At 35.1% G+C, this 14445-nt stretch overlaps 1 protein-coding gene across 2 annotated transcripts in view; it reads left to right on the top strand.

Moving 5' to 3' along the window:
- The first annotated feature begins 363 nt into the window (after positions 1 to 363).
- Positions 364 to 14445, top strand: part of LOC138710564 (gastrula zinc finger protein XlCGF57.1-like) — a 63410-nt gene continuing 49328 nt past the window's right edge. Inside the window, exons 1-3 of one of the 2 annotated variants that reach the window (XM_069841546.1) lie at positions 364 to 513; positions 788 to 885; positions 11608 to 11691. In XM_069841546.1, the coding sequence (XP_069697647.1) occupies positions 793 to 885; positions 11608 to 11691 (177 nt within the window). In that variant the 5' untranslated portion in view covers positions 364 to 513; positions 788 to 792. The remainder of the gene's footprint in view (positions 514 to 787; positions 886 to 11607; positions 11692 to 14445) is intronic. The other variant, XM_069841547.1, reaches the window with a different exon arrangement.

Genomic DNA, 14445 nt, shown 5'->3' with positions numbered 1-14445 from the left:
AATAAACATTTTGGACACGCTTCCGTACAGGGGCAGCGCCAAATTGGGATTATGGTACTTTGTACTGATTTAATAGTTACTTAATATTGATAAGCGTATTTTTTTACGAGGATCAAGTGCTTTCGTAACTGGATTTTGCTATCTATCGGGCACCGTAGCTCTCCTAGTGCATCATGATGCTGTTCGTAATATAAAGCATCACAGTAATTTTGCATGGAATTTGGACGTGTTTGGAAAATACGTGTGCAATACGAAGCAGTGTGATTGTTAATTTTTTTTTATTTTAAAATTGATGAGTGTGCGACTATTTTATTCTGTGTATGACTATCTGTCAGATGTTGGTACGACTTCTTAACATCAATAATCTGGCAAGTCGGCAGCTCTGGAAGAAAAATTTCCCTGCTCCCTCTCCAATTCGTATTCCTCGTCTGGTGTGTCCTTGTAGTGCAGTGACAAAAAGAGACGATACTACCATATATTATTTATCCATGATACTGTTGTGAATTAGTGGAGGTAATAAATGCATCGTATTTTGTAAAAGCATGCGTATGATTTTAATTGAACTGTAAGCTTAGGGGTTGTTGCATAAACTTCTCCAAGGTTAGTGTGAAATAATTCCTCACTGTGGCCGATATTATTGACCTGTGTTTTTTAACCCATTCATCATCCATTATATGAATAGACCTAACCTATAATTATGTCCTCTGATTTATTACATTTCATTTCATTTCAATATCTGTAACTGTGTATCGTAAATACAATATTAATTAATGTACGAACTTTACAGGAAACATGGAACCAAGAAATGCAGGAGCTGGTGCCAACGTAAATGGAGGATACAAGTCATTGGAGTCATGGAATTGTAAAATAAAGCGTGAACCTGTTGTGAGTTATGTTTTAAGTTACATAAATTAACTAACATGTAAATCTGTAATTCTCGCAAAGTTGTGTTCTGTAGAATGGGCACAAATTTTTATTGTGGCATACTTGTACGTTGTGAAATGTTGAAGAGAAGCTCAGTAGCTCGTGAAAGAGGAGGACCAATAACTTATTCGGGTACTGTCTCTTTTAAAAGTTTAACAATGAAATCTTAATCTTCACTGTTGTATACATGGATATTTCTTTACAATTGCGTTACCACGTTAAGGTACAAATGCATTTACGTACTTGACTTCTAGTTGAATCATATGCACCGTGAATAAAAGGAAAATTGAGTGCCGACACCAATTTCGCACCGAAATAAGGATGGAAGGTTGCTGTGAAAGTGAGGGCGGCAAAGAGGTGCGTGCAAGGGGTATTGCTCGAGCAAGGTGGAAGAGGTAGGCGGCAAGAAGATGAAGCATATCTCATTTCTGTGCATTTTCTTGATCATAGAGAAAAAAGCGAGTTTTCTTAATGTCGAATCAGTGACAGGTTAGGTTAGTCTTGTCTTTTGGTATACCTTGTATATATTCACAGTTGTTTAAGAATGTGCCCTTTCTTCCATGACATACCAAAAGTCTAAACTAACCTAACCTAACCTAACCTGTCACTGATTTGACCTTACGAAAACTCGTTTTTTCACTGTAATCAGTAAGGAAACACGGAAGTGAGATCTATGCAGGGTGCGAATTAAGATTTCTGTTGAGGGGGAGGATAGAATCGTAGGTAGAGAATACCATTCATAAAATTATTATTATCCTCATTCGATTTGGCGCAATGCTTGATCGCACTGAGTTGTTTGTCTAGCATCTTGACGGTAATGATAATTATATCCATGGGCAGGCTTAAGATAAGATGTGTAATTCCTAAGTTACTGATTGTTATCAGTTTGCCAGTGCTGATAATACATCAATATTATTTTCTTTGCTTACTTTATACTGTACTTTAAAAAGTATACTCATATTAAAACAATTATATTTTGTGAGAGGGGATAGAAGTTATTCCCTGGCAGGGATGTTAATATGAATTTATGAGAAGGGGATAACTTTCCAACAAGGGGGGAAACCCCCCCGTTAATTCGAACCGTGGATGTATATGCTGCCCCATTCTGTCGTCTATTCCTTACACCTCTCTTGAGCGATTTGACCTACTCGCACCTTTCTGCTGGCCCCCATTTTCACAGCAACTTTCCACTCTTATTTTGGTGCGAAATTAGTGTCAGCACTCAATTTTTCTATTATTACTACTATTATTACATATGGCTCGACTAGAAGCCGAATAGGTAAATATATTTGTACTGTACCTTAACGTGGTTACGCAATTTTAAAGAATTACCTGTACATACATATATTCCTGGCAGTACACTAATTGGTTTCTAAGTTAGATTGATTTGGGTTTATATTAGCACTTTAATTAGTGTTTCATAACTTATTCTAATTCTAAAGAATATATAGTCCTGGGTAATTGTCCAGAAAAGCTAGGTACACGAAAGATGATATTTTCTTTTCCTTCACTGACTTCTATGAGATGTATGTAGTGATAAACGCGTGATTTTAGTTTGTACTAGAGTCGACGGCAATTCGGAAGGTAGTAGTCTGCTAGTGTTTGTGTCGAGAGAGACAGATAGAGAGAGCAAGGCAGCATACAACATTGCCACATCATACTTCACACCCACGTGCAATAAAAAATAGTGCAGGAGAGAATTTGAATTATCAAAAGACACTAATAACCTTAGCTGTTGATTACTGTAAGCATGACACCAAACAAACCCACTTTTCTTCACTAACAATATTCTTTGCACTGTTCTCAATCCCAGCGTTCTGCTCGTCAACATTTTAAAAATAATATACGCCTTAAACACTATTTACCGCACCTGCCTTTGCAACACTTGTCTTTTTACAGTCTCTTCTTCCATTTATTTATCTTACTCACACAAATATTAGTTTTACTTAGTCAGTGTATTGAAACACTCACACATGAACAAACGAACCCGGGAAGTACTTGTTATAGACTGATTCCGATTGGTTCCACTGTACAAGCTTGTGCAGTCACATACTAGAAATGCTACGGTGCATATAGCAGTGGACCGCCTTCCAAAATGCTATCTAGTCTAGCCACAAATATTTTCAAGATATAAATTGTTTGATATGTTTACCTGTATATTCTAATGCAGTGGTTCCAAACCCTTTTTGACTGATGACACACTTTACTGAACGCCCACGATATCGCGACACACTTATTTGTTTTTATTAATAATAATAACAACAAGTGCTTTTCTTCTGGAGAAAAAGGTGATGGAACTATCTGTAGAATATTTTATACCAGACGAGAAATAATTACTATTCACTGCACAGGAATTTTGTCGTTTTTAACTTTTTTCTTTCTTTTCTTCTTTTTTTTCCAACGTAGAAGTCTTTCAAGGTCTAAGTGGAATTTAAAGAAAAAATAGTATTTAAAAACATAGTTATTCACAGATATTTCTGTTCCATGATGAAAAATGCAACAAAAAGGTGCCGGAACTTTGTAATGCATTTAGGTGTTCTGCTATTAACTTTTTCAGGCATTCTTTTTCATTTTCAGCAAGTCGATTTTCGAAACTCTCGACTTAAGAAAAGGGCAATAATTTGCCTACTATAACCGAAGAGGCCCAAAACTTCAGTTTTTTGCAAAATCCTTGAATTTTGTTTGTGGCTGAAATAATATTGTAGTTCTTGTTTTGTTTTGCATGCTTGTATTTAAAGAGTTCAATCTCTCGAAAATTTTGGCAAGATATGCTAGATTCGCACACCAAAAATTATCTTCCAAAAGTTTAGCATACTCTGGCTTTTCGTCCTCAAAAAAATAAATAATAATAAGAAGCTCGTCTTGAAGCTCTACTACTACTACTCGCATCATTGATTTATCCCTAGAAAGCTACATGAGAATGATTACTTTATAAATGTTTTTTCTTAGTTTATTTGACACCGTCGACTGATTTGATAAAACATTTCCGCATATGAGACACTCGGGATTTTGTTTATTATTCATCTCCACGCCACATAAAATCATATTGGAAGTATTCATCACTTTATACTTACGAAATGCAGTACGTTTTTGTAACTTTGAAGGGAATTTTCGCTCTCATTATTTGAATTAGCACTGCTGTCATCTGACCCAGAACTTGATTCAAATTGTCTTTTTCGAATAAAAAATTTGACCATGATAAAATCTAGATAAAGCACTTTTAATAAAATAGTCGCACTATCACCCGGTCACCCTATAAACTGAAACTGACCAATATGTTCTGGCGATTCTAAACTCTGTTTTTATAAGTGGGAAGAGTAAACGAATTGCTAAGCATTGTTTCAGGTGTTCACTTTCATTCGAGTTATTGTTAGGCAGAAAAATCAAACTGAGCATTGTTGCAGGTGTTCACATTTCATTGGTAAAGTCTGTCTCAAAATAAAATGTACCATATCAAAGATTTCGTTGTACATAAAAAAAATGCGTTGTAAAGAGACTTTCTGGATGGCATAACATTTTTCATTCCAAAATTTCGCGATACACTCCATGGGACTGCGCAACACACCGGTTGAGAACCCCTGTTCTAATTCACTGTTGTAGCCTCTCTCCACACTTGTTACTAATTATCAACATAGCAATGCCAGAGGTCCAAGAAGTAGTCATTTCCTTAGTATTGCTTCGTGGATATTCTGAGTGAAGTTACATTAGTAACAGGGGAGGGGGGGATGGTTTCAACATTGCATTAGAATATATAGGTAAACATATTGAACAATTTATATCTTCGAAATATTTGTGGCTGCAAACTAAAACAACACGTTTACACATTCGAATATTTTGGAAGGCTGTACGACTTAAATTAAATAGTCTATTGTTGAGTTATATACATGTTAGCACAAGTATTTTCAAATTTCTTGAAAAATTGAAAAATAATACTATCATGGATTTAACGCACTTATGTACGTACGTCCTTCCACCCACAAGTACAACAGCCTCCATCCAATTTTGCATTTGGGGGGGGGGGGAGTGCAGAAATGCATGGTTCTAAAAAGAACGACATTGCTTTACAAGGTAGCGTACTTATGTCACATTCAATTTAAGATCATTTGATCCAGATTGCATGCATTCTTTGTTGAGAGTCAGTCAATTTGCGACATAAATTGAAGAAATAACTTATCTTCATTGCATTGACCCTGGACGTAAGAACAGAATACGAGGAAGAGGAATTTGGTGCTAGTTTATCCTCTCTTATGTAAGGAAGCTATTCTAAAGGATTAAGTAGATTATTGAAGGCGTCTAGCATCTTTTCCCCATGCAGTTGCCTCCACATGAGCTCATTCCCATGAACAGTTACACCCCTCCTGTAACTTGTAGTGGATTCTTCGTACATTTTGCTGCATATGTTAATCTCCACCAAGAAGATCGTAAGTACGGGACCCATGCTCTATACAATTGCCCTCAAGTTGCTCATTATTTTTACTCAATGTACTTCTATTGGGCAATCTTACACAAACTGAAGGGTACACGGGAAAAACGAACAATGTCGCATTTCCATTAAGGGTGAGGTAATGATCTATTTCAGTATATTACTGCAAAATTTATTGGTGTTTCTACTTGAAATGAAGGAAATGATGAATGTATCCGTGATTTTAATTCTCCTTTACCACTCTTGGTAAAAATAACACTAAAGCTTATAGTAATACTGTGAATTAGATAATGACATCACCCTTAAGAGCATTGTGACCGTGTTCATTTTTCCCGTGTACCCTTCAACTAGTTATTTATTGTGGCTGTTGCGGAATCGGCTGAGATGGTTACCATGATTAAAGTTTGAATACAAATATTTGTTAGTTATTTGTTGCTGCTTATTCGTTCTTATTTTCATCATCAGGAGCACAAAAGGAGTCATTTTATTTACCACCAGGGGCATAGTCTAATGAGCGAGTTTGTATTTTTGGTCTTGGAAGAATAGTCTACTATTTTTTTAAAGTACAATACAAATGGAATAAAAGTTTGTACTAAATTACTAATATTGGTATGTCGATAACATGTTACACATGATATGTTCGATTAATTAACACTTAAATTGAGGGGTTAGAAGCAGAGGGGTGCAAGTGACATTTCTAATAACTCAGGTGCAGCCAGAGTAATTTAAAGCATCTAAAATTTTATTGGCAAAGGGATATATCTTTTAACTACATCACACATTCAAATTAAAATTTAAAATTTCACGGAATTTACAGAAGTTTATATACTTTTAACCCCATTTTCTCAAAAGTAACTTAAGTGCACTTACACCCCTTTGCTTCTGATTCTCTCAATTAACATTGTACAAGACAAATTTCTCCTTCCCCTACTCACAATGCTGTGTAAGTCGGATAAAAGGGAAGATTAAACTTGCTCTAGTGACTCTGGTGGTCACTTCTTGCATTCTTGCACTCAATGATGGTAGAAAAGAGAAACATCGGAATATTATTTACTTTAGCTGATGGCTAGTTTCCTCGACCAAATTTATTCAGAACTATTTGATTTGACTTGGAGAATATGTACGAACTACTAAAATTGGGCAGAGAATATGCACAAATTATTAAACTTGAGTGGAAAGCAATAATTTTCATTTTACACATTTAGTACTTACGACTTTAAAATATGTAGTCTGGAGTAAACTTGAATGTATAGTATAGTTGACAGGGACCGACTGAGATTGGTGTGTTTGTTTTGATGTGTCTTCTTCTTGTGACGTATTGAGTTAATCTGTCATTTTGTCTTGTGCTGTCATAGAGGCACATACAAACCCAGAAACAAAATTTGGGCCATATGAATTTTCCGCACATGCTCAATCCCACATTTTGTTTCTGGGTCGGGTACATTAGTGTTAGTACTGGGGATCGTGTTGCACTGTGTTTAATCCTACATTAACATATCTTTCCATAAATATTGCAAGTCAAAGGTTAGGTTATATTAGATGATGGGATAGCTAAGTGATGTAAGACCGAGGAATGTGACAAGGTTAGAGGAGATAGCTAAATGACATAGGTCAAAGACTGGCATAAGGTTAGAGTGAATTAGGTTAGGGAATAGCTAAGTGACATGAGAGCAAAGACTGTGACAAGGTTAGAGTTATTTGCCATTACTAGAAATGATAGATTTAAGCAACTGAAAATTTAAAATTCCGCACTGTAAGAATCAAATTTAGCATTAGCATTTATAATGTTCGAAGTTAGCATTTTGTAGCATTTTTGGATGAACTATTTTTTATTGACAATTTGGTGGTAAAAATTCAATGTCATCAATGTGTTAACAGGTACATTTTCTGGATTTTTCAGTTAAATACTTGAAGACAATAAAGAAGCAAACGAACATATCACATGATGTGATTTTATCCCAATTCATCCTGTTAATCACAATCATCCGCTACCACATACAAGTTGTTTGTGAGTGATCACTGATATAAAGAAATAGCATAGGCAGCCAATATTTTACCACCAGCATCAGACAGATTAGTTGAAAACACGAAATAACGGTACCTACAGAAAAAAACAAAGAGGCTATCAGGTAGATCACATTCCTGAGTTACTTATACTGTAAAAGCTAGTAGGCAGGGGTGACCAGGTTATTTTTTAAAATGTAAGAATATGTATGTGATGGGGCCTTTAGAATAGATTCGTTTCTTTTTTTACAAAAAAAAAAAAAGTCTTTTATAATGTAATTTTGCTCTTATTTCGCAGAAATTTATACATGTCGTATTTTGTACTCAATTTCGCATTTTATTCCGGATTAAAAACTACTGTAATATATAAGGTGTGGCAGTGGGATATGACGGTTTTTATAACTGCTGTGGTACACTCAGGATGAATTTAAAGAAAACACATGTACTGAAAGTAATCTGGTACAATGCAATTTATTAATATCTGATTATTTTTTAAAAACTACATTTCGTAAGTAGCCTCCACGACAATGATTACATTCCTGCAATCTGCTATGAAAGTTCTGCATAACTCGCCCCCAACAAAATAGGTTGATGGCACTAATTTCGTTCCTTATGTTTTGTTTCAGCTGGATGATGGTGCAAAACTTGTTGCGATACATCCTATTTTTGAGATAACCCCATAAGAAGTAATCAGCTGCAGTCAGGTCAGGAGATCTTGGCTGCCAGGCGATGTCTCCAAACTGTGAAATTATTAGTCCTGGAAACATGTTTTGCAGACAGTTCATTGAACCATGAGCAGTCTGTGCTGATTAATTTCTATGGGATTATCTCAAAAGTAGGGTGTATCGCAACAAGCCTTGCACCATCATCCAGCTGAAACAAAACATAAGGGATGGAATTAGTGTCATTGAACCTGTTTTGCTGGGGCGAGTTATGGAGAACTTTCATACAAGATTGAGGGAATGTATTTGTTGCCGTGGAGGCTACTTACGAAATATGTTTTTAAAAAGTAATCAGACATTAATAAATTGCATTGTACTAGATTACTTCCAGTATATGTATTTTTTTCTATTAATTCATCCTGAGTGCCCCACAACAGGGCTATAAAAACCGTCATAACCCACTGCTGCACCCTATACTTCACATGCCTTTGTACACAAAATTACTTATTTTGACAGCATTTTGACACATTTCGCATTTATCGTGATTGCAAAAATCAGTCATCTCTAATCATTGCTTTCTGCTCAATTTTAGTAGTTTTACATATTCCTCAAATAAATCAAAGCAGTTCCGAATGAATTTTGTCGAAAAAACGTGCCGTCGGCTAAAGTAAATAATTACCAAACATTGAAATGTGCAAGGATAAAGTGTTGTATTCAAACATTACTGTAACTATGTATCACATAACAATTTCGCCCTATTTCCATTACACTGCTGTACACTCAAGTGTAATTACGTGATTTTTCCATTAATTACTTCTCATTGCTAAATTGTCTTTGTAATACCTACTGTACAGTTAGTATTTGAGGAGAAAAATTCGCTCCGGCACCGGGGATCGAACCCGGGTCCTTGGTTCTATGTACAAAGCGCTCTGACCACTGAGCTACGCCGAATTCAATCCATAGCACCGGATCGAATCTTCCTCCTTCAATGTTTCCCTTTGTGGCCTGACTCCAAGTTAGGCATATATGTTGACATTATATGTCTAGTGTCAACTGCCATTATAGTAGGAGTACACTCAGTTGAGTGACTTATTTGGCCGGGATTCCGCAGTTATGATGCACTGCTAGCTATGAGAATATTATGGATTTATTAATTTGTCCTACAGAATAATCTCTTAATGTTGACAATTAATATTTGAGGAGAAAAATTCGCTCCGGCGACAGGGATCGAACCCGGGTCCTTGGTTCTACATACCAAGCGCTCTGACCACTGAGCTACGCCGAATTCAATCCACAGCACCGGATCGAATCTTCCTCCTTCAGTGTTTAATGGCAGTTGACACTAGACATATATGCCTAACTTGGAGTCAGGTCACAAAGGGAAACACTGAAGGAGGAAGATTCGATCCGGTGCTGTGGATTGAATTCGGCATAGCTCAGTGGTCAGAGCGCTTGGTACGTAGAACCAAGGACCCGGGTTTGATCCCCAGTGCCAAAGCGAATTTTTCTCCTCAAATATTAATTGACAACATTACAGAGATTATTCTGTAGGACAAATTAATAAATCCATAATATTCTACTGTACAGTATTAATTTCAGATATAATTTCATTCACAAAGTAGTCATCTCAGCCAATTCTGCAGCAGCCATAATAAATTAATAAGTAACCAATTTGTGTGAGATTGCTGTTCAATTATATTTTTACATATCAGCATGCAAAAGGAAAGGTGTTATCATTTATTAAAATTGTTTATATTAGCCTACATCTTTAACAACACAGGCCAGTGAAATTAATTTTTTGTTTTTTGGCATAGAGTTGAACTGGTCTCTGAACTTAATTTTAGTGTGCTGAAGTGAAATTTACTTACCATTTTTTCGTACATTTTGCCATGCAGGATAAATATTTATTTTTTTGTAATTTCTGATTTTTAAATAGCCTAAACTTTAAAACCGCCAAACACTGCAAAACGAGGTAAATTCTCAATTGTACAGAGCCAGAAACAAAATTCAGGTGGCTCAAATTTTGTTTCTGGGTGTGTACAACATATAACAGTTTAAAATGAACCATGAAATTTCAAACATGCCTTAGAAAAACTATTTTCTTATCTGCATGTTTAAAATAAACTCTTGAGTTGACAAGTGTTTATTTTTGTTTTTTTTTTTTTATTTTATTGGGTTATTTTACGACGCTGTATCAACATCTCATGTTATTTAGCGTCTGAATGAAATGAAGGTGATAATGCCGGTGAAATGAGTCCGGGGTCCAGCACCGAAAGTTACCCAGGATTTGCTCTTATTGGGTTGAGGGAAAACCCCGGAAAAACCTCAACCAGGTAACTTGTCCCGACCGGGATTCGAGCCCGGGCCACTTGGTTTTACTGCCAGACTCGCTGACCGTTACTCCACAGGTGTGGACGACAAGTGTTTCTGATCTTGATGAGGGTTATCTCTTATTAAACATTAACAGTAGTCGACCGTCATGCAGACATCCCATCAACTCTGGTATAGATAAATGACTCATGTTGTACCACTGTTTTAGATTTTCTGCACAAGTTTTACACACGATATGTGAAGCAATATTTTTTTCCTCGTTAAATTTAGCCTAATTTTAAAATCAGCCACATACAAACTCTATATCAATGGGGAAATGTTACTTTTCTTCTGCTTTACTGTATTATGTACATATATAACACAAATTATTCAGATTGCTCACGCAGCCTCCTTAGATGTACCATCAGTCGAACTTCCGTTCTTTCCACATACAAAATTCTCAACATGATACATGTTTGAAACAGAGCCAATGACATGAGATATAAGCTGTACTGGGGATCGGATATTTGGGTTCTTGCTATTATAATAAAGAAACGTATTTTTATTGCCTCTGCAGCATCTTTATTGCTTAAGAAATGGGAATCTGAGGACTGGAAATTGATGTGAGATAGGATCACGGTAGGAATTTACCCTTAGAATTAAACATGATATCAAATGATTTGACGTGTTTACACAATTTAATATAGGCCTACCATGCTTCAAGTCGGATGTGCAGCAATTCTACTTGGTGAACAGTATAGAGCAGAACAGAAGCCTCGTCCGGCCTTGAGTCCCCCATCTCCGCGTGCATAGCCTGCTGGCCAGCCGTGAAACATGTTCTGCTCTAAACTGTTCACCCAGTAATACTAGAATGGCAAACTTGCAGTTAAATACAGAATTGTGCATAATCTATAAATATGAAAAAAATAGCAATATTTTCGAAATTAGGGAATTTGATTTGACCATGTTTAGTCAACTGTCAGAAGACAGGTTTGAACCCCATAGGTGACACCAACAAGGCGTCACTCATGAAGCAACTAGGCCAGGAGATAATGGGGTAAGGTGGCCAGTTGCTTTCCCCCTCTTGCATACATCGCTGACTAGTTACATATTACATTAATCTGACTTCAAATGGTTTGAACTTATGACGTAAAATATTCCATGCCACACAATTGTTGTAGGCCTGTGAAATTTGAAATTATAATCTGCAACCTACTTGAAACATTCAGGTGCATTTTAATGTAAACATACACCAACAATGTAAGATGATGGTTTGTTGTGCAGGAAGTTGCTGAGGATGGGGCAAACACTATGTCGGAAGAGGATGATGTCGCAGCCAAGTTCTTGACCATTGAGATGGAACCTGAGGTAGGTAGGGGTGGGTGATATTATTGTAATTGAAATGTTACATGTATGACAGCACATTATACAGAACATTCACCAGAAAACTGATTTCACTCCTCAGGTAAATACTGTTGCTCTTTTACTGTTAGGTTCATATTGAATGCAACTGCTGAGGAAATAGTGTATACAATTCCCCTGAATCATGTGTAGGAAGGTTTATGTTGCGTAATATGGAGAGATAATACAGGCAGAAGGGATGTGAAGGTTAGAGCATTAGTATTCAGCTGACTTCCATTCAGTGCAGTTTAGTTTAGTTCATAGCATTACAGGACACATTAGGACAATGAATCTTCATTTATAATTTCTTCATTTATTTACGTATTTATTTATGTATTTATTCATTCATATATCACGAAGAAATCGTAAAGAAGAGGAGTATCTTGCTATATTTCTACAGAAATATCTTGGTGTTCAGCAATCCAGAATTTTGTGAAAAAAGTGAAGATATCATAAAAGAACTGTCTTCTCAAATAAAAATAGCAAAATCAAAATATAGACGATTATTGTCAGACAAACGTAATGCAAATTCTCAGGCTGAGTGTCGCCCAGTCACTACATCTGAACATCAGAAATAGGCTATTAATAATCAGAAAACTTGTTGCAAAAATGAGAATTAAAACATCCAGAAAATTATTACAATAAAGTTAATCTGGCATGTTAATGTTTAAAGATCACACTTTCTTGAAACAGAAAAATGTTTAGTTTGATTGCTGTAGGTTAATCATTTTGTTTTACTTTTACTAAGAAAATATTATTACACATAAAAATCACATTACTTCGGATCATATACTCACAAACAGAAAAACAAAGGCATGGATGCAATATGTTTGTTTGAACCCATGTAGTAGTAATATTGACCCTAGAATTTATAAGAAATTAATAAAAAATACCCTAATCTATTTAACTCTTAACAGTTTCAAATTAAAAGTTTATGTAAGTAATTTGTTATGAGTAAATATTAATTTTTTTATATGTTATTTTATTGTAATGTATGCGTGTAGCTTTATTATGTATTAAATCCTCCCCTGAGCACGAGATCACACTCTGTCAGAAAGTGCTAGAATTTTGTATATTTACAATTTATTTGTATTATATTTTTCTGTCAATAAAATTATTATTATTATTATTATTATTATTATTATTATTATTATTATTATTATTATTATTATTATATAGGCTACAATTTAGTCTTGTATAATAAAATAATGTCTTAGTTTCTTTCTAAACAGAGCTCTATTATAATTTAATCCATTACAACTTCAACCTGTTTCTTGACAGTTAATTTTATTTGTGCTCGGTCGGGCTGGGTTAACTTGAATGCGTACATTTTACAGTTCCAGTTATAATTTTAATCTTTTGGACACTATTTGCGGAAGTTATATTCTTATTACATTCGTACCTCTTCAGATCCGTGCATGATTTTACCTCTCCCACAATCGCCACCCCTACATTGCTCTAACTCATTCATGCAGCATATAATGCAGAGCATATTGATGTCTTCCCCATATCTAAGCAGACTTCACACCAGGATGATCATAAGTAGTACTAGTAATGTGCCATGTTATATCTTAGGATGCTTACCTTTAAATGTATTTATTACAACAGTAAGAAAGTCAACTTGTGGTGAAATTCTAAATCTGAATTATTTTCTGCTGAAAACCTGCTTTTACTATCATTTCTGGCAAATTCCATTTCGTCTTTCCAGAATTGAAACCCAAATTTGTGCTTTACAAATATCTAATTCTCCACCCGTTTTGGTAGTATTTTATCCATAAACGTTTATGGAATTTTTCTGCATATAGGCACTTGTGTATCTGCCTGCTCCCTTAACCCCATTTTTTTTTTTTTGTTAGTATCTGTATCTTGCTCCGCAGAGGTGTTATCCATTGTCACTCATGACTTACATATTAAAGAAAGTACAAAAAAGAACTTTCATGTATCATACAGTGATAGTTACCTTATCACAATAAACTGAAGTGATTACTATTAATTTTATTACTCATAATGTAACGTAAAATAATAATATTTAATTTGGCTTGAAGAATGCATTCAACACATTACTTTGAACTCAGTATGTGCACACTAAAATTGCTTTGCTGAGTATTTTGTTCCTAAATAATGCAAATCGTTTATGTATCAATATTGTACACTAACAGTTAATCATTGTCATAGGATATTTCGTCACTAGAGACAATTTTTAATCATATTATTCCTCAAAAGTACTGAAGTTACTTTGTCTTAAGACAAACTAAGAACTATGCTAGTTTAATAATAATAATAATAATAATAATAATAATAATAATAATAATAATAATAATAATAATAATTTCTAGTACTGAGGTCATGGAAAGCATGGGATTCTACCTCCATGCCCCCAAGTGCCCTCATGGCGTGTGACAGGGATACCTTTACCTTTATAATAATAATAATGTCTGAAAGTGACATGGCATATGCGTGAGATATGAAATAGAAATGTAAAAACCACAACCCTTCAGAACTTGCTGCCTGAGCCAGGACCTACTCCAGTCTACATGGTATACAACAGCAGTAATTACTACTAATTTTATTACTTGTAATGTAACATAATGTAATAATGTTTAAATTGGCTTGAAGGATGAAGACAGTACGTTATTTTGAACTCATCATGTGCAACAGTAAAATTGCTTTGCTGGATATTTTGTTTCCTAAACAATGCAAATCATGTATATATCAATATTG

Source organism: Periplaneta americana, chromosome 12, assembly GCF_040183065.1.
Source record: "Periplaneta americana isolate PAMFEO1 chromosome 12, P.americana_PAMFEO1_priV1, whole genome shotgun sequence".
Lineage (NCBI taxonomy): Eukaryota > Metazoa > Arthropoda > Insecta > Blattodea > Blattidae > Periplaneta > Periplaneta americana.
The sequence above is the reverse complement of the archived record's forward strand: the minus strand, read 5'-3'. Positions and strand labels throughout refer to the sequence as shown.